Genomic DNA, 23,681 nt, shown 5'->3' on the forward strand with positions numbered 1-23,681 from the left:
AACTTTTTCTGTATCGTAACTTGACTTGAAGACTTGACTTAACTCTTCAAGTAACAACATACTAGAGTACTAGTATTTAGAGGTTGCAAAACTTTCTAAATTAATTTGGAAACTAAACAAACAAGACACCAAAATAAGAAATTAAAATAGTTAGAAAGCTAAAGTTGCTTGGTTGAATTTCTTTCATTACTTTTCTTAAACCAAACTCTTAATGTTATCGTTGCCAATGTTATCACGAGTTTGAATTTCCATGACCAATTCGATTGCAGTATAAACGGCATGAATCTTCAACTTGCATGGATCTTCAACTTCTTCTTAATGCGCGGTAGTGGATGAAATTTGTACTTCTTGAATAATTACTTCACTTGATCATTCTCATTGAAAAACTTATACATGTTCATGCATACTCCATAATTTAATTCATCCGTGCCACCAAGACAATTTCCCAACAGCATAAAATCAAAGTTTCCATCACTAAAGATTTCAACATCACTATATTTTTGGTTTAATTTGTCTTCTTGAACAATCCCATCTATTAAAATAATGCCATAATTTTCAACTAAATCGTCCACTCCATAATTGATATCAACTAATTCAACTATTTGATTTTTTTTTCTTTAAATAATTCAACAAGAATTTCTACCTCATCACAATTTTCAATCACCAAGGGCTTCACTTTTTTTCCTCAATCACATGTGAAATTTCTTTTTCAATCACAAATTCTTCATCTTTAAGTGCACCCACAATTTCTTCAATTTTTTCTTTCTTTGCCGTATCAAAAAATTCTTTTTCTTCTTCTTTGTCACCAATTTCTCCACCATGACCACAATAAGAATTCATCGAAAATTTTCAAGTCTCATCTGCTGTCTTTGCATGAGTGAATTTTTTGACTACATGCAACAGGACTTTTGTACTAAGATAATGCAATGCTATGCGATTTAATTGTTTATTTCTTTCCAATTCTTTAATTGCACTACTCAATAATTTCGTACCTTCTGCAAGTTCTGTGAACCCTGTTTGGACAATATTCCAAACTCCAATAGTTTGAAAGAGGTTTTCATCATTTAACTCCAAATCTCATAATTGTTTTTGCTATCGAAGATAAAAACGTCACGATGTGGTAAATCATATGGATCCATACTTCAATTTTACAAACAAGTTTCAGGATCAAAATCTAGAGTTCTAATACCATTTGTTGGGACAAAAACAAAAAACACGCGCAGCAGAAGTAGTTTTTGATGCATATAAAAATAGTTAGGAAGCTAAAGTCGCTTGGTTTAATTTCCTTCAAAAACTCAAACTAGGGAGTGAAGGAGTTTTGGTGTATGTCTAACTCTGCTCCCTGAATTTCTGTAAACAGATGAGGGAAGCTTCGCAAAGTGTATGAAGAGTATGGTGAAGATTGATCTCGTGCATGTGGAAAGTTAGAAAACACTTGGGGGTGGTTGTAGCAACTTGACTAACTAGTTAAAACTGTACTCATTGTACCTCCCCATCCTCAAATTATTAAAATGCCTTAAAAAAAAATTTTTTTTAAGCATAAAATGCATTAAAATTTTGATGATTGGTGTCTGGCCATTGCTCAACTCATTGCGATGTGGGCTTTTGTACTAGGATCTAGCCACACAGTCACATGCCGCTGTACAAATTTGGTGGGCCTTAATCATAGTCCTTTCTTGACTTCTTTTGCCTCTCGTGGTCCTCATGCTCAGAAATGCTTATCGAGCAAAGTGATGTCGCAAATACACAGATGGATTAGGTGACGGTGGCAGCAGCGCCTGCTCATTCAGTCATTCAGGCCACCCCTTGGTACTCCACAGATAATAATGTCAAGTTCTTCAATGTCTCAAGGTTCCTGAGGAGCTATTTCAATCAAGAATGTTGCTAAACATTTTAGTTTTGTAATTTTCCTTCTTTTTTTTTTTTTTTTAAAGGGAGAGGAGAGGGAATGGGAAAAGAATAAAACTTGAAAACCGATTCGTCAACCTTATGTCTCCTGAGTAATGTTTCTACCATCTCAACTTTGATTTAGAGGCTACTTTTGCAATTTTCTGTACAGTAAGAGCAGAATTGTGAACTTCTCACCGTCTCGTCGCTATAATTTTCTTCACAAGGCTAACTAAGGTGGTCATCCGGCGTTGCAGGCTTGAAGACAATCCACATTCTTCATGGGTTTGGCCCCAAGAAAAGCCTAGTTGTTTCCTTTACAGTTTACCATCCTCTCCTACCAAAGCCATCTCCTCCAGCTAGCAAAAGTCATGTTGCCATGCTCAAATGTTGTCGTAATAAAGCTTACAACTCAAATGGACTTGGAACATAGTCCATGATTGTGAGTCCACAACTTGTGCACAACAGTTTATAACTGCAACGTCGGTTCAGATCACATTATTGTCAATCTCACATTCTAAAATCGTATACAGCATCCAGTCATTGTACAGCATTTTTTTTTTTAAAAAACGAAAAAGTTTGGACCGGTTTAGCTCCGAGCGAACCAGATTATGCCCTTGAAACCACAAATTACTCGTAGGAATTCTTACACATCGTCCACTAATACAACTCTGACATCCGGTCAGTGTACAGCATTGTTATTGGTAAAAAATGTGGAAAAGGGGAAATTGGAACCAAAATCTTCACTTATTGAGGCCTTAACATTAGTTATTAGATCAAAACCTCCTTACCATAAGAGGAATAGGCATTTCATTAAACCCAAAATTTTTTAGATTTATAAGAAGAGAAGAAGAAGATCCCACAGCCACCAAACCAGTAGGAATCCGTTTTATTGCAGGCACAATCGATTCGACATTATGAGAGCTTAAGGCTAGTGATCACAGCATTTGATATGCTTGTTGGCTGCTGTTTATCTTTAGAAGTTGGAATAAACGGAGGGATAGGATCATACGATTCTATACGCACGCAGATGGTTGCAGCCAGCCCACTTCACTTTTCTCTTTTGAGCATTAATACGGGCAGAAAATCTAGTACCATGGCGGCCCTTCCGAGACGGACCACGAGAAAACTTTGCAAGATATATGACTGACTTTTGTTGGAATTTTGCGTTGTTGTCATTTGACTTTGGAAGGATGTGTATATAATTTCAACGGTTTGAAAGGCATTTATTAGACTAAATTTCTTATTACAGCAGTATCATGCCATCATGCTACTTGTTTTTCTTACGAGTTGAACGCAAAATCCTATACATGTCTGAGATCAAAGAGGACAAAAAATTTACTTCTTTTTATATACTTTGAAGAATTAAGCCATTGCGTAGAGAATTTTGTGCAGAAACATTTTTCAAAGCAATTAATTATTTGGACTAGCACATCAGGATGGTCACAGCCAGATTACTTGTTTCACAATCCATGGCTGTATACATTATTATGCTCTAAAAATGACGATACAACAGAAAACTCTTGTTGTTGCCAGCTGCTAAACATGATGAAGAATATGTTTACCATTTAATTCATTTTTTAAGCTTTAATGGGTTTTGTGTTTCTCGGGGTAAAATTTAAGGAATATGGAGGAATAAACGAGATTTGAACTTAAAACCTCTAGGTCTTAGAGTTGCGATCTTAACATGCACCGAGATAAATACCTCATTGGCATATTTACCATCTAAGTGAATATGTTAGCACAAAAAATTAAGCAGCGGAAGTAACATTAAAATCTTAAAAATAATAAACACACAACAAAGCAAAGTAGTAAACACGATTCATACTTTACATTTGGCTTAGTTAAAACTTCCATCTAGTTGGATTGCACCAGAATACGTGCTGCACTCAAATGTGCACTTCAGTCGTTTCACAAGTTGGACCAAAAATTTACCATTTACATTCAACCAAATTTCCTCATCTTTTGTTTTTCCTTCTTTTCATGATGTGCTGATTTCTGGAGATGGGATAAGCTGAAATCAGAATTGTGCAGCAATAAGCAGACCTAATTCCTGTGGATGACGATTGTAGAAGCAGTGAAATCGGCAGAGCGACGGTCATAAGATGTCCAAGTCCCAGAGCTGATACAACAACAATAATGGCTTTCCATATGGAGCAAAATTCAGGGCACTTCCTCCTTAGTCACAGCCCCGGGCCCCGTGTGTCTTGTCCTGGAAAAAAAAAAAAAAAAGGTTGCCTGCATTGTAAAGCATTAAAAAATGAGCTGTCGTCCCATTATTATGTTCCTAAATCTTCTTAGCATTAAATGTCCAACTAGGTTAAAATTAGTCTGATAATGTCATACAACAGCTACATGAACTAGTAAAATTTGTCACCTTGAATAAGACCAATTCCAATTTCTCAACTACCTAATTCTTTCCAGTCACCGTTTTTGCCAACCTTAACACGCTACGTTTACCATCTCCATCGGATGTCGGTCTAATTCCCTGTATTTTCTCCCCCTATTTCCCGTCAACACTGCACATTTTTGCAACTTTGAGTTGACTTTTGACATTTGAATCACTCCTATTTTTCTAATTGATCTGAAGCTTGACCGCTATTCCAGTGCCACTTGTTGAATGGTGCAACTCCAAGTTCAAAGTTGTGACGTGGGCCATATTTCTTTTTTGTGTGTTCTTGTGATTTTTAATTCCCACACCGCCAACCAACAAATACAAAACTAATTTTAAGTACCCTTATCATAAACACACACACACACCAAAAAACAAAAAATAACAATTTATGTTTTCTAAAGTCCTTTTAGAAATGTAGAAAGAGTGCGTTTTCACAATTGACAATAAACAAAAAGGAATAGATGAAGGGTACAAATGTTTTGCTATACTAATTGGAATCTACGATAACGTGCCATTTTTTTTTTCCTTAGGGCGGAATCGTTGCATTAATGAAGGAACAGTTACGCAATAACCAAGTGATGAAGAAATGAAGGAATAAGATAGTTAATTGCTCAATCGAAGAAAGATCTAAGTGACTAACACCAAGATCATGTTCAAATCCGGATATCCATCATTTTCAAGTTAGATAGAATCCAGAACTGGTGGACCCGATGAGGCTTGGTTTCTTATGGTAGCTTCTCACGCAAAAGATCCCCTTATTGAACTTTTTAATTTTCAATTTGGCTTGTGGAAATTCGAAGTCTGAGTTGAATAGCAAAGCCATATGCAATCACAGACATGCTTTCTTTTCGTCTGCAGCCGATTATATCAGTATTGGCTGGAAGAATTCCTAAAAATAATGAAGATGGATATGCGTTTGTTGAGCATTATGAAGTGACTCCAGATTTAGAGGCCTTCTGGTCTGTCTTGGGACATCAAATAAGTGAGGCCATAGTTATTGGAGTATGACTGATTAATTAGCGACAGCAATTAATCAGTGACAGCAATTAGGTGGCTGTCAAATCCTGACTCTTTTCCCAAATCCTGACTTTTTAAACCAACCAAAATGCAGTGCCAAAACTTTACAAAGAAAGTCTTTTTTTTTTTTTTTTAAATTTCTCATTACAGTAATTTAAACGAATAAGATTGCTGAAATTAGTCGATCAATGCTGTATTCGGATGTCTGAAACATTAATTTTTATTTAGAATAATTGCTGTAATATCTTTCATAACGTGACATGTGTAAGATAAAATGATGATTATTCAAGAAGATAAAAAAAATGATTGAAAAATATATTTTTAATACAAATAAAATAATATTAAAAAGAAAAATGTTTAAGCTTAGCCGCTAGCACCGGCACGAAGTCCATTTGCTTTTACCTTCTTGCTCTTTTGACGGTGGTTTATACTTCTTCATTCACTGATCAAGTATATATTTTTTGCAACTCAGAATAAATTATAATTTTCCTTAACTTGTTGCCTCATAATTGCAAGGAATTTCAACGGAAAAAATTTTGACAATTGACTTCTCTCTTTAAGAAATGAAAAAGAAATATGTTAGCCGGCATCCCAAAGCTACAGAGTCATTGAATCATTCGGGCAGCCGTTGACATGCAATATAGCGTGTGATACACTTTTCGTCTCCTTCCCAGTCTTTTACATCCCAATTCGCAGAACATTTATGCTACCCCCATGCACCTACACATATCCATATTCTCTCACACACACACACACACACATATATATATATATATATACATATACGCAAGCCTTCTCCCCTTAAAACAAAATTGTCCACTACTCATCATCTCTAAAGCCCTACAACCAAGTTCTGCAATGGCCTCTTCATCATCCACTTCTTCATCTTCAAGAAGTGTATCTTTTTCATGGAGAATCTTATACATCTCCTTCCTTATTTTCATGCTCTGTGGCTCAAGCTCAGCAAGCAGACCCGGGAAAACAATGATGACGAAGAGCAATGAAGCCTCAGCCAAGTCCTTGGAGATTTTGAATGTTTACCAACAGAAGTATATGATGCACAGAGATATGGTTTTTAACTCGCTTCCAAAAGGGGTTCCTATCCCTCCTTCTGGTCCTGCCAAGAGACACAATCTTGAGGTGAAAAATGAGCCGGGAAATTGAGAAGGCTGCAGCAATCAGCACCCCAAAATTCATCCTGACACATCTCTTTCTATTGTTTGTTTCGGTAATTCATCAACAAACACGAGCGTTATCTATGTATATCTTTTTTCAAGTGGTTTAATTTTGGAAGGATAGGACTTAGAAGTTTGACGCCCGACACAATCAAAAGTTTAGCTAGGCAGTGATTTTTTTGTTCTTACTATGGTTGCATATTTATGAACCTGTAAAGATACACTCAAATGCAATACTAAACTATATATACCTTTGATTTTTGGAGAATTTATTGTGTGTTGTTTGTTTTATTTGGGGTTAAAATTTGTTGCATGTAATTCCTTTTTCTAATTTTTTTTTTTTTTTTTTTTGTTCAACGACGACTTGCCGTTTGCTGTAAAGATTACTCTTAAGAATGAACTGGCCGCGTTCATCAAACAAAAGTCTCTTCTGCCAATCCCATTTCCACACCTCGAGAGCATGGTAGTAGTTGTTTAAATTTAAAAGAGACGATGGGCCAATCTCTGATCAAACTCTCAAGTCCCAAAACGGTGTTGACCTTCCTTTGCTTTTTTTTTTTAATTGCGCAGGCCGAAGTCGACGTGATGATGTTCAAATTCAACCAACGTGCTCGAACATGACAAGACTAGTTCTACACTTCTACCAAAACAAAATAAAAAATAAAAAATCTACCAACTACCCCAAAAAGAAAAAGAAAAGAAAAGGGAAAAAAAAAAAAAAGAAACACCTTCTTGGGATTTTACTTTACTAGTACAGAAAAGAGCAAGATATGGGCAATACGTTGCCAACTCGCACTTGCCCTCGCATCACTGAGGCAATTTTGGCTCTTAAGACTTGCTTGAGGAGGAGAATTCTTTTGATTCTGGTTTCAGAATAAGATAAGCAAAGAGATTTTGAAAAGAAAAGAAAAAAAAATATTGAAACTAGGAAGAGATCATTGAACCGTCAAATTCAATATTGAAACCGGCATGGCTTGCCTTTTGGTTAGGCTGGGGTTAGACCCACCACTCAAGCTTTTGATCAGTTTCAATTCAAGGTTCATTAAATGTGAAAGGGGAAATTAGGAATGGTCTTTACTTGCAAGTAGTATCTTCCTTAGTACTCAACTTTTTGCAGAATGGTGTGCTTTGAAATTTTCTAACAAATTTAGAACGCCTCCGGTCAAAATCTCCTCAATCTTGATCTTTTCTTATGGGAGGGCCCTCTCTCTCTCTCTCTCCTAGTTTCTATTGTAGAAATAAATTTTCTCCTAAAATTTCATAGTGAGAGTTTCTTTTCTCCTAAATTATTCTAGTAAGAATTTTATTATCTTTTAGGGTTTTTCCTTGTGAGAGTTTGTTTCAGTAAATTTTTTTCCTTTTTTCGTAAAATTTGAGATTTTGTAGATCTAGTTTCTTAAATCTGCAATTTCTTCATTTATTATTGTTAAATCTAAATTTTCTTTGAACTTGAATCAGCTTTTAATCAAATCTAACTGTTAGATCTATGAGGCTACAATGATTCATCTTCATCAGTTAATTAGAATATATGTTGGAACTTATCTTTATGAGTTGTTTTTTATCGAGTGCCCATAGGGGCACTCTTAACACACCTACATTCCACTTAACCTACCATGTATATACACAAACTAACAATCACTTTCTCTTGCATTTATACATTTTTTCTAATTAATTTCCTTGCATTTATATGCTTTTCCTAATTAATCTTATATTTCTAAGAATCTAACACCTGAAATACATTATAACAGGTGACGTAGGCAGACCATATCTTTATTTGTATTGATTTTTCACATCTGTTATATCTATTGATTCCAAATTTGTATTGTGTCATGTTTGACCTGACGTATTTTTCTCATTAGTGCAAATTTATTGAATGAAATGATCTTTTCTATTAAAAAAAACTTTCTGATTAATTTGCTGGTTCTTTTACTGATTTGATTGCGGGATTTTTAGTGGTACGGCACAAGGAATACTTTGCATAGATTGTGAATGATAAGTTAAATAAAAAAAGTCCAGTGTTTTTTTTTTAAAGTGAAAAAAAAAATGTAAAGTCAAGTGATAACAGTAGAGTTACGATTGGATAATCACTAGAAGATGAGTCCAACTGTCCAAGCATCGTGTTTCACCTTAAGAAGAAATAGCTATAAATGATTGAGAGAAAAAGTCCAAGAACGTGTTTTTGGTAGATTAGTATTGTGAAACGGCCAGTTTCTTTTATGATAGAAGCAGTCATGATTCATCTGATCTTTTCATTCTCCTGCAATCCTATCCAAATGTGAAGCTGATTCATTTAAGATCTTATCATTGCGGAGTAACCACAGTCTGAAGCTTAATCGAATATACTACTTACTTTCTTAACTTTTTGATAAGAAACGCCAACGAGAAGTTTTGGTTCTTCATGCGGATCTTCCAGTCAATTGATATGTAAATGCCTTTTTGCTTCAAAATAAAAAAGTTTGGCCATCCCAGTTACCCAACTGGGCAATCTTTGACTTAAGAATTAAGTTGAAGTATTAAGTGAAATATGATGAGCCTGCAACACTAACAGATAAATATGGATTACACTAATGATTACATGCTATGTAAAATTTGAAATAATTTAAATTAAGAGAAATGTAGCATATTTTCAGAACTATTAATATAAATATTATTTGTGTAAAAAAAGATTAATCCACATAAAATATAACAAGAGTTAATATTATGACAAAAGTTTTGATGAACTGATGCAGTGTATCCATCCTTTCACATTGAATGGCCTAATGTACCATCACCATCATTAACATACTATTGTTTCCCTCTTTGATTTCAAAAACTTATACATTAATTTAGCGTGTATTGAATACACGTACTTGAGCCACCAAATAATTAAGAATAGGATTTCCTAATAGCGCCAATTGAATATATCACATGATATTCTAACTGAATCTCTGTTCACATACAAGGATGAAAACGTTGATACTCGAAAGCCAAATGCGGCCAAAGTCATCAACAAAAGATTAGAACAAGCTTAGTACGCTCAATAATGTATCGGAGTATGCTAAGATTAGAGGATATAATACTATTATAAGGTGATTAATTTAAAAGATTGGTTTAGTGAGTGATGATGGAATGATTAATTATTAACGTTGCTTATGCAATTAAGTTGACTTAATAGTACTATACAGGATGCTTGACGCGGCGTAATGCAGTGCATTACTTCTTCCTTTGAAGTAGTTTGTTAAATGTTTCATTCAAACAGGCAACAAAAATTTCTATCCCACAAAAGCCCCCTGATGGCCATTTAATCATGTTCTATACATGGATTGAATTAATCATAAAGCCACACCGTTAAAGACTTTTTTTTTTTTTTTTTTGAGGGTAACCATTAAAGACTTTAAAATATAAGTTAACTTAATTACATGCACTGTAGGATTATACATAATTAATCCTCTTAACAGCGACAGTTTACCAGCTACCTCCTCCTTCATCGTTTATAGGTTAAAAAACAAAATTATTATTGATGTGGCACTTGGCAAATTCTTGTTGACCAAGCGTGAAAGGGATTCAATCAAGCAACGCTTTCATGGGATTCTTTTGCTTTGATTTTTTTAGCATTGAACCTCCAAAAAATTATTTTGTATCTAAAGAAAAAGAATTAGATTACAGGCCTTACAAGACAGCATATCGTAGTGGATTATTTTTGCTAATCTTTCTTGATTTTCGAGCTCTACGATGAAAGACAAGGATTGTGACCTTGGTTTGTCGTCATATTAGAGCTCCAATATGCTCTTCTTGATGGTCATTAGATCTCTGCACGCCATTAATATACTAAACATGATTTAGGAATGATTTATAGAGACACGCCCACTTGTTTAATTGCCCTTCAGCATTTAAATATTGACTTGACAGTATGTTCTAAACTAACCCGAAAAGAAGAAAACAAATAGAAGGCAACCATTAATGACTTTTGTGTGGCTCCAATTTCATAGTGAGTGGCTGCTGGCGTTCCATGAACATATGCATGTTTTCATTTGTGACTTAGTTGAAACAGGGATTGTTATTAATTTGCATATTTTGAACTGCAAACTAATTATAAGTACGTAGCTGTTAATTTAAATATGTGCTAGAGTGGAACCAGGATTTGAATGTTAATTAATTAGATGGCAAATCCTAATTTTCTAAAAAATTCATTAAAAAATTAATTAAATAGATGGCAAATTCTAATTTTCTAAAAAATTCACTAAAAAATTTTCTGCTTCCTTTTTTTTTTATTTTTTTGAAGAAAATGTATGAAACCTCAACCGAAATTGCCTGTGAAGTAATTGTGCCCATGTAAATGCCATTACATGCCCACATACAAACGTTTGAATAGGTCAAGAATGCCAAAAGAAATTATTGAAATGAACCCATGAAATATAGGAGAAACCACTGAAGATATTTTAAGCTTTTAATAATCTAACATGATATCATCTCTATTACCGTCCAAACTAAATTTCTTTCCACTTTTCAAAGAAGAACCAACCTTTCTTCCTGCAAAACCCATCTTCTTTCTCCGAAGTAGCAGGCGAATGTCGCCAATGTAGCTCGAAAATATTTGACCTTGTCACCGTTGTCCTAATTGAAATTTCAAGCAAAATTTTCAAATGTTAGGGGACTTAAATGCTAAGAATATTTACTTGTATTGGTCTCCTTCGTTGAACTGGGGTTGAGGATTTCGTGTAATTCAGGGGGCAGGTGAACTTGTTACATCAAGCAATAAAAGCAAAAACAGATGGTTCTAAGCATGCTAAATACTGGCAGACATTCTTTTGTTGGCTTACGGCTCACTTTCTATTACCGTACTTAACTAAACTTTGAATTACTCTAATGGTCAAAAAGTTGCAACTAGTTAATTATGTAGAAGTTTACTTTCACGTAATTGGCTTCCTACACCATCTTTCTCTGTGAAATATCTTGTCAACATTAATGTCTCTTAAATTTGTTTGTCACCCCGATAATTATTGAAGATATGAGTTTTTTTGGGGGCACTATTTTGGCGAATTTAGTGGTTCTCAAAGATGAAGTCGGGTTGTAACTTGTAGATTCAAGGGACTTGCACATTTATAAGTCAACATTGTTCACAAATCTAAACGGCTAAGACTAAATTCTCAACAGTTTAAGCACTGAAATCTAATGAGTTATTTTGTGGCTTCTAGCTTTTTGTTAAACGGAGGCATTCAAGTGGATTCAAACTATGATTCCGCGCAGTTGTAATAAGCTGTTTTGGTGGGGAAAAAAAAAAGAAAGTAACCTAAACAAAAGTTAGGTTCATTTCATTAAAATGAAATTTGAAAACTCAAATATGAAATCTAAAGTTTGAAATATGAACCCAATAAGTTACTGGATTGTTAAGTACTAATGTGATACATATGAGTGTATATCACATTAAGTATAACATTTATTCCAACCCTCAATCCTCTTTTGTAGATTCATCGATATTGAATCAATCGAACGCACTTCTAATACTTGTTCCACTTTTGGAAGACCTTGCGCTATATTACTATATCTCGATTTTTTTATATATAAATGTAACTAATATATCTCCTTCGTAAAGGATTTCCCCATAATGGCCATGAACAGTTGCACCCGAGGTGGCCAAATGAGGTTTAGCTGATCGTATTACTACGGAGTTAACTTGAATAAATATAACCTGCCCCAATTTTAGGTGTGGTCTATTTTTAACTATACACATATTTTCACAAATGAACTGTCCAAGACTTATTATTGTAGATATCTTTTCACAATAATTGTGATGGCGAAAATACAAATACTAATTCAATGGATTCAAAATAATATTATTGGATGGATCGGGATTATAAATTTTTCCATTTTTATCCATTGAATAATATTTAATTACTTGAAAAGTCTCTTTCGTATTGTCAAGTTGCAAATAGTTAGTTACCAAGATCGGATTATGAGTTAGTAAATGGAAAAATGAAAAAAAAAATGAATAATTTATCACTTATTTTTAGGAACAAATTTTATTTAAAAAATTTAATTCTATTTAATTAATTCAAATATTCTATTTTTCATTATTAAACGTAAATGAGTATCTTTTATCCGTTGCGTTGAGCGACCGGATCACTAAGGCTGACTTTCACCCTGTTCAATGGGCGGGTCTTGCAATCAAACTCCCTTCTGGCTTTACACTGGAAAGCCTATCTCCGTTCAACTCTAGAAAACCTTTGCATGCCTTCCTTACCTTTTGGGAGTCCTACACCCTATAGAAACTGTGTACCTGGGAGTGTTCCTTGGTTCATAGGTCAATGTTAGAATTCTAACTCTTCTAGAATGGTATCTTATTGATGGCTTGGGCAGTTGGGCCCCTTGAAAGGACGCCTTCATAGTTCATTCCACCTAAGTTGGGCAGGAAAGACCCAAAGCTAATCCCTGAGAATAGTAAAGCTTTATAGGGTCTTTCTGCCAGACGTGTTTATTTCACCGACTCTCTCTTTGAGACATTGCCTAGACCGTTATGCGGCCACAATTTAGTTCGAGAAAGTTGGCGAGCACCATAGGTTTCTAAGGAAGAAAAGTGCATTGAATTCTAATGCATCGAGATTTCTTTCTGTGCAGACTTCCCCAAGCCTTTGAAGGGTTAGGAATTCACAGTAAATCATTTTCAGGCTAGACGTCAAGGGTCTTATGGCATTTTTCCAACTGATCCATGAAAAAATTCAGAAAAGGGGAACCCTTACACGTATCGAACACCTTCAAGGAACTCCAATGGAAATTGGAGTCCGTTGAAATTCTTTGGGCTTTGATACGAAGAACGAATGCCCCAAGTAGCCCATATTACAAATGCGATATACAATTCGTGCGGGCTTACACCCAGTATGATTGGCTAGTTTTAATCAAAATTATGGATTTGGTAAATACTATACTTAATCCCAAAATATGTTATTAACTGTGAAGTAAATCATTGAAGCTGTGGATATGGATCGAACAGGATTAGTCGTAAACCATAAAACAGATGTAAATTTATAAACTCCTCTTCTCCAAAAATAAATGGCTTCTTTCAAATCTCAAATGCGAAAGGTCCATGGAGTAGGAAACAAGTATGCACGTATACTAGCAAAGCTTGCTGTCCAACTAGTTAGGAATGTTGAATGGAAGGAAAGTTTTCCCATGTAGCTCCAAAAGAGTGCACAAAATGACTACCATGGAAGCAGGGGGTTGTACAAAACATTGTGATATCAAGTTAATGCAATCAAATTGATCTTCGACAAAAAAAAAAAAAAACAAAAGCAAGCAAAAAGTCCATAATGGCAATAAATTGTTTCGAATTTTGATATTATATGCGCAATTGATCATGCAGCTCATCATTGCTAGCCAAAAAAAGTTTCCAATGAAGCATGCATTAGTGGGAAATCAAATATTAGCACGAGCTGCACAAATGTCCACCAGCTCGTGTGTCTTCGAGTCATTCAAGGACTCGTGCGACAGGTTATAATCAAGAAAAGTCCAAAAACTGACTCTTTACCTTTGGTAAATGAGAATTTCTCGAGTAACGCAGAGTTTGCAGGTTTTGTACAACTTCATGAGTAATTGTAAGTTTGTATTGTTAGTCATGATTATAATGGTAGTTTGGATTCATCTTGTAGACTTTGCAAAAGAGAAGGGGAGGTTAAAAGCAAACGGGGAGAAACTAACGAATTAGAGTTTATTGTGCTAAACCTTCTTGTTGGATTCTTGACTATGATATTATCTTGAAATTGTAGTCAAGCGTTGGTTTGAGCTTTCATTCAAAACTCAGAAAGAGACATCAAAGCCCATTTACTCGTAATTCAAGATGGGCATCTTCATCGAGGGAGGGAAATTTTTTGGGATGAGATAACTAGTGATATTTTCACCTCTAAAACAGCAAAAATCACGTGAACATTTGTAATAAAATGAGAACTGGTTGGTACTAGTTAGTGACCGGGCAAACAAGAGAGTAACTGTGGGAAAAGAACCGAGAGAGCAATAGGCCGTGTGCGGTGCCTCCCATCATCAAACCGTAAAAGACTTCTTTGGTTTAGACCCCGGAAAAGGGTAACAGCTTTTGCTTAGAAGGTTTTCGACCGGTGTGATCAGCATCAATCAAAACTGAATATACAGCAGAAGGAGCCAGGACCAAATTATGAATCCCAATGGATATGTTTGCCCCAGCTGTAACCAACAATCTCTGATACACTCTCTGCCTTGGTTTCCAGAAAGAATGAGATTGGTCTCTGGAAAATCCACGGGGCTTCAAAGTTCAGCTCAAGTTCAAATTTGTGGCTCAATTCTACTGTCACCTTGGAGTCATGTCCTAACTCTCACTAATTTGGTCCATTTACTTTAAACAAAGATATTTTAGTCTTTAAAATTTATTTCATTTTAATCCTTTAAGTATAAGATTTGTTCCGTTTAAATGTAAAATTTTTAATTTTGTGGATATTATACTGATAGAGCTATAGGTCCATTTCGTGACTAGCAGCTTAAACTTAAAAAGGGACGACCCTTTTGCCTCCAACAAAGTTACACTAACACTAATGATGGTCCTAATAAGAGTATGATATGATCATTACTATCACACTAATAAAATGGAGGTGTTGTACTGAGCTCTTGATGTCGAAACAGCCCTACCTAATATATATACACGTCTATTTGTAAAGGAGATTATTTTGTGGTTTATAATTCATTTCAAGTGTTGCACTGTTCAATATTCAGTTGAATGAGCAACTTCTAATTTGGCTCGGTTCCCACTAAAAAAGGATTAAATCCCTTCATTTTTCTTTTTGAACGGTAAGTTGGAAGTTCGAACTTCGCCTGTTTTGAAAAAATTTCAAAGGAGGTGTCAAAACGCCTCTTTAGTATAGTTAGATTTATATATCTGCTACCTCTCTAAAATATGATAGATTAACTTATACAAATTTTATCGCTGTCTCAAAAAAAAAAAAAAAAAAAAGAGCAACTTCTAATGGTGTTGTCCTTTTTCTAGGCTCATCTTGTCGACGGCTACATATTATTGTCTTTACCTGGCATTACGGGGGTTCCACAAGATAGAAACTTTGGTGCACGTAAATGGTGAAATGATAGGTTTCAATGAATGTAATAGCTACAAGAAACAAGTTTAAGTGGGCATGGCCGCAGGGCAAAAGATGAACCCTGCCACGGAAACCATTTGAGAGTGAGCGTGCACCAACCAATATATCTTCCACCATATGTATGGGATCATTTAAGCAGGATAATGATGATGATCCAAGCCAAAATCAATCTTCCAATTCAAGAAACAAATTACTACAACTCAGCACCACGTGTTGGCATACTTGGGAATCCATTATTGGAAACATATTAACTTGTTGGCATATACTAACTTTTTATCAAGTATCATCGCTAGCAAAATCATGATTAATCATTTGACTTCACCAAGTGCGTAGCTAATCATTCATCAACTAATGCTTGCAGTTGCACTTCTAAAATCGATTTCTGTTGCAGTGAAAGGTATGCGGTGGTGGACTTTTCTTTCTTGGTGTGACATTGGCCTCTGAGCTCTAACGTAATATAATAGTTGCCGTGTGGAAAATCCTTCAATTAAGGTGATGGATGGGATAACATGCGAGCAAAATTTTTGTCGACATAATTGCTGTAAAACTCTCTCCTAATTCGAGGCAACATGATGTGAGTGCACAACTACTGAAAAAGTTGCGAAGAAAAATCTCCCACGTACACTTCTTACTTACAACAACATACCTTCAATTTTTTACCCAAAAAAAAAGGAAAAAAGAATAGCATGCCTTCATATTCGGTGGTAGTACGTAAAAGAAAATGATAGAGGATAATTTTCAAAACAATTATGTGATCCTTATATTTGTAGTTGTCCAAATTATTCAGGATCTGGAACTTGCTGGTTGGATATGACTCATAGATGTGAAAATCTGGAGGAGGGTCCCGAAAACCTCCTGGTAATTGGATAACACAGATCAGCCATTATAAAAAATGGGCAGACAAACGTTGCTGCATCTGCATCTTGTTTTGGTAACGAAGGAAAGAGAATCTATACATGAAAATGACACCACACACACATCGCTAACATCTTCCATCATCGTTTCTGCATTTCTTTCTCAAACTGATCAACATACTAAAAAACACCAAACCAAAAACATTCCGAAATTCTGCATTGGCAAGAAAAAAAAAAAAACCAACCATGAAGAACCGCTGCCCTATTATCTCATGACTTAGCAGAGTAGCCCCAAGCATTCATTCATAGTAATATATTACAACATTCAACTGAGGTACTACTAAATAGATAATACAGATAAAAGTGGCCAGGAAACCTAAACCCTGAGCAAGTAAATGCTAAGTTCGGGACCTCCATGACCATCAGGATTCATCATGTAAAAGGCCTCTGAATCTTTAGACCCTACAACTCTCTCAAACTTGGCTCTCATATACATGAGTTCTCCCTCAGAGCCATCTCCCTTTCCAGCTCCTGGTAAAACACCGGCCCCCATTGAAATTGGACCAATAGAGTTCAAAACTTTCCATTCCTCAGCTCCGCATTCACGTCTAGTTGCATAACCACATTTCCTGCCGTTGCAATAAGTCCTCCATATTTGTTCTTCTAGCAAAGGCTTCACATTTTTCTTCTCTGTTGTTTTTCTGTCACATTCAAGAGCAATCCTAACCAACCCTGAAGCCATTTCTTTAATCAAAACGCTAGTAGGAGTTGCGAGTTCAACAAGAAATGCTGGACTCAGCTTGGGATCTTCTTGAAATGCAAAATGCACATGCCCGCGTCTGTACCCGAAGAGGGTACCTACAACTTTGGTGCCAAGACCAGAAAAGCGACTGCGATTCTTATTACCAAATGCAAAAGCAGCCCTAAGCTTGGAAACAGCTAAACTTGTCAGCTTCTTCTTTGGTGGTTTGACAGGAAGTGTATGCATTGAAAGACTGATATCCTGATCAATACCTTTCAACTCCTCCTCACAACCAAGTGATGAGGAGCTGAAAGCGAAAATTTCTTCCTCATCATCTTCGTCTTCAACCTTTTTCCTGAAGTTGAAATATCTCCTAGAGAACGAGAATGATTCATGAGGGTTCTTAGCCATGATTGTCTTCATCTGGGATCTGCCAAAGACAACAGAACAAAATGGAAGTAATGACAACTAGGACTGTAGTGCAAAGGAAAGAAAAAAGAAAGGATTTATGATTCAGTAGTGTTATCCTTGTGTATTGAGGTTTTATGGGGTGATATATCTTGGTTTGTAGCCCAAATTGTCAGCCTTGAGGGACTGACGGAGTGACAGGAGAATGCTGACAAAGGGAAGGTGAGCAGCCCCACCTAACTGTATTAGGAAAATTGCAACTCAGAGAAGAGTATAGACAGGAGCACAGAAAGCAGGGGAGGGGAGACAACAGAACAGACACAAACAAAGGAGTTTCAGGAGTGGAAATAGACTCAAGAGTGAATAGTGGAATCTGAGGAGACATATGAATTTGATCGAATATCTTTTTCATCCTTGGTGGGGGCAACTCCTACTCGGTAAGCTGAGAGGAGGGAGGGGACTGTGGGGCAGGAAATGAAAGGGAGGCTTGACTGATGGCCTGAATTGCATTGGAAATAGTTAGGGGGCAGGAAAATCCACACCAAACCGTACCCACCGTGACTAAAACCACGCCTAAGCCTCATAAGTCACAACCCATTAGTCCTTTCACACGACCAAATATAACTGGGACTGACCCCAATTCTCCTTGGTGCACTGATGCACACATATTCATGAGCCTCCCTAAGCCACCTCTGTGTTTCCTGCATTATTGGCTTTAATCAAAGGCAGAGGGACATATTATTATTATTAGTCTGATTCCACCTGTAGATTGTGTACTACTAGCATGGCAGTAAATACAAATAGATGCAGGACGGCTGAAGAATCACTAGGCAAGTCTTGTGACTAAGCCAGCACTTTTTGCACTAGCATATCTCTAGAATGAGAATCTACTTGCATATGAAGCTGCACAAATTCATTTCACAAGTATGCAATTGTCATTTTTTCCATCACTGCTTCAAATAGAATCCAGTTAGAGTACTATAGGTAGCACAATAGGTGAAATAGAAACTACATGTCTATGACACCTTGAATTTGGGGTTTCAAGATCTTATAGCTCTTAAAGAGAAATTTTGCAAGGAGAGCCATAAGAGAATCCATGTAAAAAGTGGGGTAATAATGAGAATTAACATTGAGCCAATAAACAAGGCTTGCTGTCCGATGCATAATGTGCTGGATGGTGTAGCTGCTATGATTATCTAGTTCTAAATTTTCAATTATGAATGTAGCAGATTCTTAAAGCATAGTTAGGATTTTATTCCGCCGACCTGCAAAACCGAGCATGTGTTATAGAAGCTTAGAGTCAACAATTGTTGAATTTCCAGGGCGCTTCACAGACCTGTCGACCCATATCGCACTAGTTTTGAAATACACACAGGACATGTTTTACAGATCAACTAATCGTCATCGACAACCAACAACTGAACCAGAAACGGTACCAGTATACCACATGAAGAGTAAACAAATGATACCAAAACCTAAAATACAACGACAAATGAAGCTCAGTTTAAGGACTTCAATGCTTTTTTTTTTTTTTTTTGGTTGAAGCGAGGACTTCAATGCTTAAACTACCGTGTTAGGTGCAATAGAAGTTTCCTGACATAATTCTAAGGTTACCATAAAACAATAACTAATTCAACACCAAACTCATACTCAATCCAAAATCTTTAAGAAGCCTGTTTCCCAACCCGATGACAGCCAATAAATTTGATAGACGAAAAATGTTTCACTATACAGCAAGCAAGGCATCATGGCAGCCTAATAGCAGTGATGAAAAATATTATCCACATATTTTTGTAATGCCCATCACGGATTTGGAAACAGCACCGCAGATGCTATTCGAAACTAGGGAATTCATACTCCTTCATAGCTGGGGAAACCACTTTTAAGTGTTGACGATCAGCTGTATGTTCATCAGGACGAAACCGCCATGACTTTTTTGAGTATTTTGGTCAGTTATTAGCATGAAGGAATCGAGACCAAGTGGCAAATCAATCCCTCCAAATAAGCACTAGTGGCTTTTTTGCTTCTGAAGCATCCCGCATTAGGTTCATCGTCTGGTTTCACTTATACTCAAGCATGGAATTCAATCTTGCTTAACTGCACATGGCATGATTGTAGTCATCAGGAAAGGAGCGATCAATCAAAGAGAAAATAGAACGTGGTTAAGTTCAGAAAATTACTCAAAATCTTCATGACTCTGCTCAGTATAACCTTCCATTTCCCGAATTCTTGATGGAGATACATGGCAGCGTTCCTCATTGTGGTTCTACCAATGTTTGATGTATCAAAATTGCAATAAGAAGAAGGATAACCCTTTTTTTTATACACTGTTAGTGTATAATTTTTATACACTGGCAGGTTTAGATCATGTCACGCGATATGAATTCAAATTTCAAATTCAAATTACCAGTTTTGGTGCAAAGTACAATTCTGATACTTGAGGATCGTCAGAATTACTCTTGGGCTGGGATACTTCTTCTAGCCCAAATACAAGATTTTCTTGCTGATACAACTTATTTCCTACCCTGATGTAAATTTAGAACAGATATACTTTGATGATTGGATCTGCCAAATGCTTGATTAGCAAGCTTGATTACGTACAAGTCACAAGATTAACAGCTATTTATCCAGTCACATGGCTATGCAGATTAATATAATCGACAACGACCTTAAGACAGACAAAAGATTCATTACAGAAACCATCAACTCTGGATGGCAAAATATGCAACGGGAATCCTTAATCTCGTCTCTTCTAAGGTAGAAGGGCTCAGGAAGCAAAGTAGGCACAAGAAGATCACCATTTCAATTTACTAGAAAAGGATTAAAACCGCTTCGCACCAGAACCTCCACCGGCTCAAAAAGTGGTTTGGGAAGGTGATTCCAATCATACCAATCCCATCCGTCACATTTCTCAGGCTCTAGATTTTGAGGTTGCTGGTTGTCATCCACTAGAACTGCGCGTATGAAGATGCAAACAAGATGTACTAGTTTAGCTCTTTCTGAGAATACACTGTTTGTGACAGTTAAATACTCTGTTTCCCTGACGTCCAGTCCAGTTTCCTCCTTCACCTCCCTAGCTGCACATTCCTCAAAGCTTTCCCCTAAAGCCAGAACACAAAAAACACTTACTAATTTTTGTTGTAGAACTGCAAGAATATCATATTATAAAGTTCCATTTACAATACTAGTCCGTTAACGGATTGTAAATAAGTGATGACCAGGAAAAAAAAAAAAGGATCAATGCTACAAGCAAAATACTCAAACGCAGATCAGAATTGCGTTACAGACTCGCACAACCTTCCCATAAATCAATGTATAATGCCTAGTGAATCTTGACGAACTCGATAGGTTTTATGGAAGCATCCACATACAAAAGTTCGCTTATGAAATCAACTTATAATACAACTATCTTGCAAACCCCTGCAGTTAATGTCCACAAAGCAAACAAAAAAGGCCAACGCAGCAAAGGTTTTCATTTAACTGATTTCTAGCTACTTTATTTCAGAGTTTTATCTCCACTGGGCATTCTATGTAGGAAGCTAAACTGAGATCAATGTCATTAAAATCGAATTAATTACAAGTACAAATTACCATTAATCATGTAATTGTAGTCCTACTATTAGGGAAGAGAAAACAGAAATGCAGGTCACTTGAACTTGAAAACAGAAACACCCTCTTCAGCACCATTCGGAGAACTTTTGCAGCCCAAAACACTGCTTATAACCTGTTTAGCAACTTATGTCCCAATAACGCTTGGGTACCCAAAGACCGAAAATGTACGTTCAATCAACAGCTACTGTCCAGCTATCATACTATTATAAGTCTCAAGAATCACGTATCCTCCTATGAATTCACATTCTTTAGTAACAGTCCAACAAAACTAAGACCCGTGCAATCCAATCTTTATCTCTTATGTCATATACAGTTTAATACCAAGCAATAAGTTCTCATTGGAACCAACAGTAATCAACAATTCAATGGGAAGAAACAAACAAATGAAAGAACAAGAAAGCTGAAAGAAAGGGACTAGCACCAAACTCGAGGTGGCCACCAGGAAGCGCGAAGGTATTGTGACCAACGGAGACGCGGCGGCGGCCTAAAAGCACTCTGTCACCTTTCAACACAAACACTCCAACTCCCACCACCGGCATCGGCGGCGGCAGCACGGAATTTGATGTTGGAAGGGCGTCGTTCTCCATTATCATGTACTATAGCAGTTGGGAATTAAAAATTGACTCTTTTTTTTTCCAGCGAATTTAACGACAAAAAAAAAGGCTATTCGCGCGTTGGGCACGTTGGCGTCTTTGGGGAAGAGACTGGATAGTTAACATTCCCGCCGCCCGATTGAAATTATTGATTGTTCCATCAACGTGGGCTCTGATGATTGGGCCCACATTTAAGGATCGTTATTTATGGGCTCTAACAATTGGTCCACTTTGAGCATTATTTATGGGCAGAATTCTGATTTTAGTTCGTTCTATTTGAATGCTATGTCGTCACTTGTTGTCGTGGATTGGGCCGCAAAATCTACTGCAATGTAACAGAAAAATCGAGTAGCTTGAATCGAGCTCGCGAGTAGCTTGATTAGATACTTGACTCGAGCTCGGTTGAGTTCGATCTCGAGTCGATCTCGAGCTACCCGCTACAGGAAACGAGTCGATCTCGAGTAGTTAGGAGGAAAAATTTTTAGCTCGTTGAGTAGCTTGAGATCGATACCATATTTGTATTGTATATTATTTTAGTTATCAATTTACTCTTTTAGGTTTGTTAGCTAGTCTATTTATGGGTTTAACCAGTTATGCTGTAGTAATAATGAAGGGTGAATAAGTAATTTTAGCTTGAGAAATATGATGATATGATGAAAACTGAAAACTCCTTACGTCGTCCTTCATTTTTCTTTTTCGTTCCTCTTCGGCAGTTCAGCTTCAGCCTTGACTCTCAAATCTCAATCTCTCATTTCTCTCAACTGTCACACGTCGCAAGGCAGCCGTGACATCTAGAGCTTTAAACACTTCAGCAGTTTAACTAATCTTCCCTCTTCCTTCTTCTGGAGCTCAAAATGGAGTAGGTAGCAGCGGTGGGCAACCGATCTTTGAGCGAGGGTTTAAATTAATCAAAACCCACCAAATTCAACAGTTGCATTTGACAAATTGAGGTACTTATTGTGCATTTCTATAGTAAATATGTGCATTATAAGGTTAAATTTTATAAATGTAATATTAATTTTTAATCTCAAAACCCTAACCAAAGAAATTGGGGGCTGCAGCCTGCAATTGAATAGATTCCGCTGGCATATTCCATTCCCTCTCCATTGCACGTTTAGGCTGATTGCTATGGCTGCTAGCTTCAGTTCTTGTTCTGATAGAGAGTTCTTCTTCTCCTTGCTATTGTTGTTGCTTTGATCAGAAACAACAGGAAGCTGTTGCTGCTACTGCTGCTGCAATATTTGTAATGGTTTTTGAGGTCTTCACTTAAAGGAAGCTGCTGCTAATGATAATTGCTTGACTTTGGGGTTGGGACTGCTGATAGGATTGAGGAGGCCTATTTTTGGACTTGCTTTGAGTTGTTTCTTTCATGAAGGGGGCAAACAAACAAGCTGATAGCAGGATCATCGAGCTTGACATGCTGTCATCGATTTCGAGTACTCGACTAGATAGTGAGCTCGAATGCATGTCAAGTTCCATTGAGTTGACTTCGAGCCTGCTTGACATATTCTCGAATCGATTCCGATCTTTATTTCTTAAACTCGAGCTCTGGTGGACGGCGGCGTCGAGTTCGAGCTCGAGCACACCACTATTCGAGGTCGACTCGGCTCGATTTCACCTCTACTATAGATTCGGAAGGGGCCTTTTAAAAAATACAAAACATTTACCATTTTCTTTTTCAATACAATAATGAACCGTTTTCTGTCTTTTTAGTGTGTTAATAGCTTTCCTTTTCGTTTTTTTTTGGGTGGGATAAAACTAAGGGTGCTGTTGAGTCGCTCGAGCAGCACCATACTCAAACTTAAATTGGAAGAGTATAAGTACTACTTCAGGTTATACTCGAATTCAAACGAGTCAATAAATCCAAATTTGAACTTGACCCGAGAAAATTGCAAAAATACTCGATCTC

At 36.6% G+C, this 23,681-nt stretch overlaps 2 protein-coding genes and 1 long non-coding RNA gene across 3 annotated transcripts; 1 reads left to right on the top strand and 2 right to left on the bottom strand.

The window, feature by feature from the left end:
* Positions 1 to 16,664: 16,664 nt before the first annotated feature.
* Positions 16,665 to 18,112, bottom strand: LOC113717023 (protein MIZU-KUSSEI 1). Its single transcript, XM_027241656.2, has one exon. The coding sequence runs from the start codon at positions 17,580 to 17,582 to the stop codon at positions 16,794 to 16,796; it is 789 nt and encodes a 262-aa protein (XP_027097457.2). The 5' UTR covers positions 17,583 to 18,112; the 3' UTR covers positions 16,665 to 16,793.
* Positions 18,113 to 20,131: 2,019 nt separating this feature from the next.
* On the bottom strand, positions 20,132 to 21,885 carry LOC140003985 (nudix hydrolase 1-like). The gene is made up of 2 exons (XM_072071472.1): positions 21,601 to 21,885; positions 20,132 to 20,668 (listed from the first exon to the last, which is right to left on the bottom strand). The coding sequence occupies exons 1-2, from the start codon at positions 21,770 to 21,772 to the stop codon at positions 20,370 to 20,372; spliced, it is 471 nt and encodes a 156-aa protein (XP_071927573.1). The 5' UTR covers positions 21,773 to 21,885; the 3' UTR covers positions 20,132 to 20,369.
* A 573-nt stretch (positions 21,886 to 22,458) lies between these two features.
* On the top strand, positions 22,459 to 23,478 carry LOC140016955 (uncharacterized). The gene is made up of 2 exons (XR_011823240.1): positions 22,459 to 22,722; positions 22,974 to 23,478. It is a non-coding gene; the product is annotated as an uncharacterized lncRNA (long non-coding RNA).
* Positions 23,479 to 23,681: the final 203 nt, after the last annotated feature.

The sequence above is a fragment of the Coffea arabica genome, chromosome 11c (assembly GCF_036785885.1).
Source record: "Coffea arabica cultivar ET-39 chromosome 11c, Coffea Arabica ET-39 HiFi, whole genome shotgun sequence".
NCBI classification, from domain to species: Eukaryota; Viridiplantae; Streptophyta; class Magnoliopsida; order Gentianales; family Rubiaceae; genus Coffea; species Coffea arabica.

Bases quoted from the DNA above. Each gene is read 5' to 3' on its own strand.
- LOC140003985 (XM_072071472.1), bottom strand. From the start codon at position 21,772: ATGATAATGGAGAACGACGCCCTTCCAACATCAAATTCCGTGCTGCCG. The intron at 20,669-21,600 runs GTGCTAGTCCCT...TTCTGGCTTTAG, and splicing joins TGGTGGCCACCTCGAGTTTG to GGGAAAGCTTTGAGGAATGT.
- LOC113717023 (XM_027241656.2), bottom strand. From the start codon at position 17,582: ATGAAGACAATCATGGCTAAGAACCCTCATGAATCATTCTCGTTCTCT.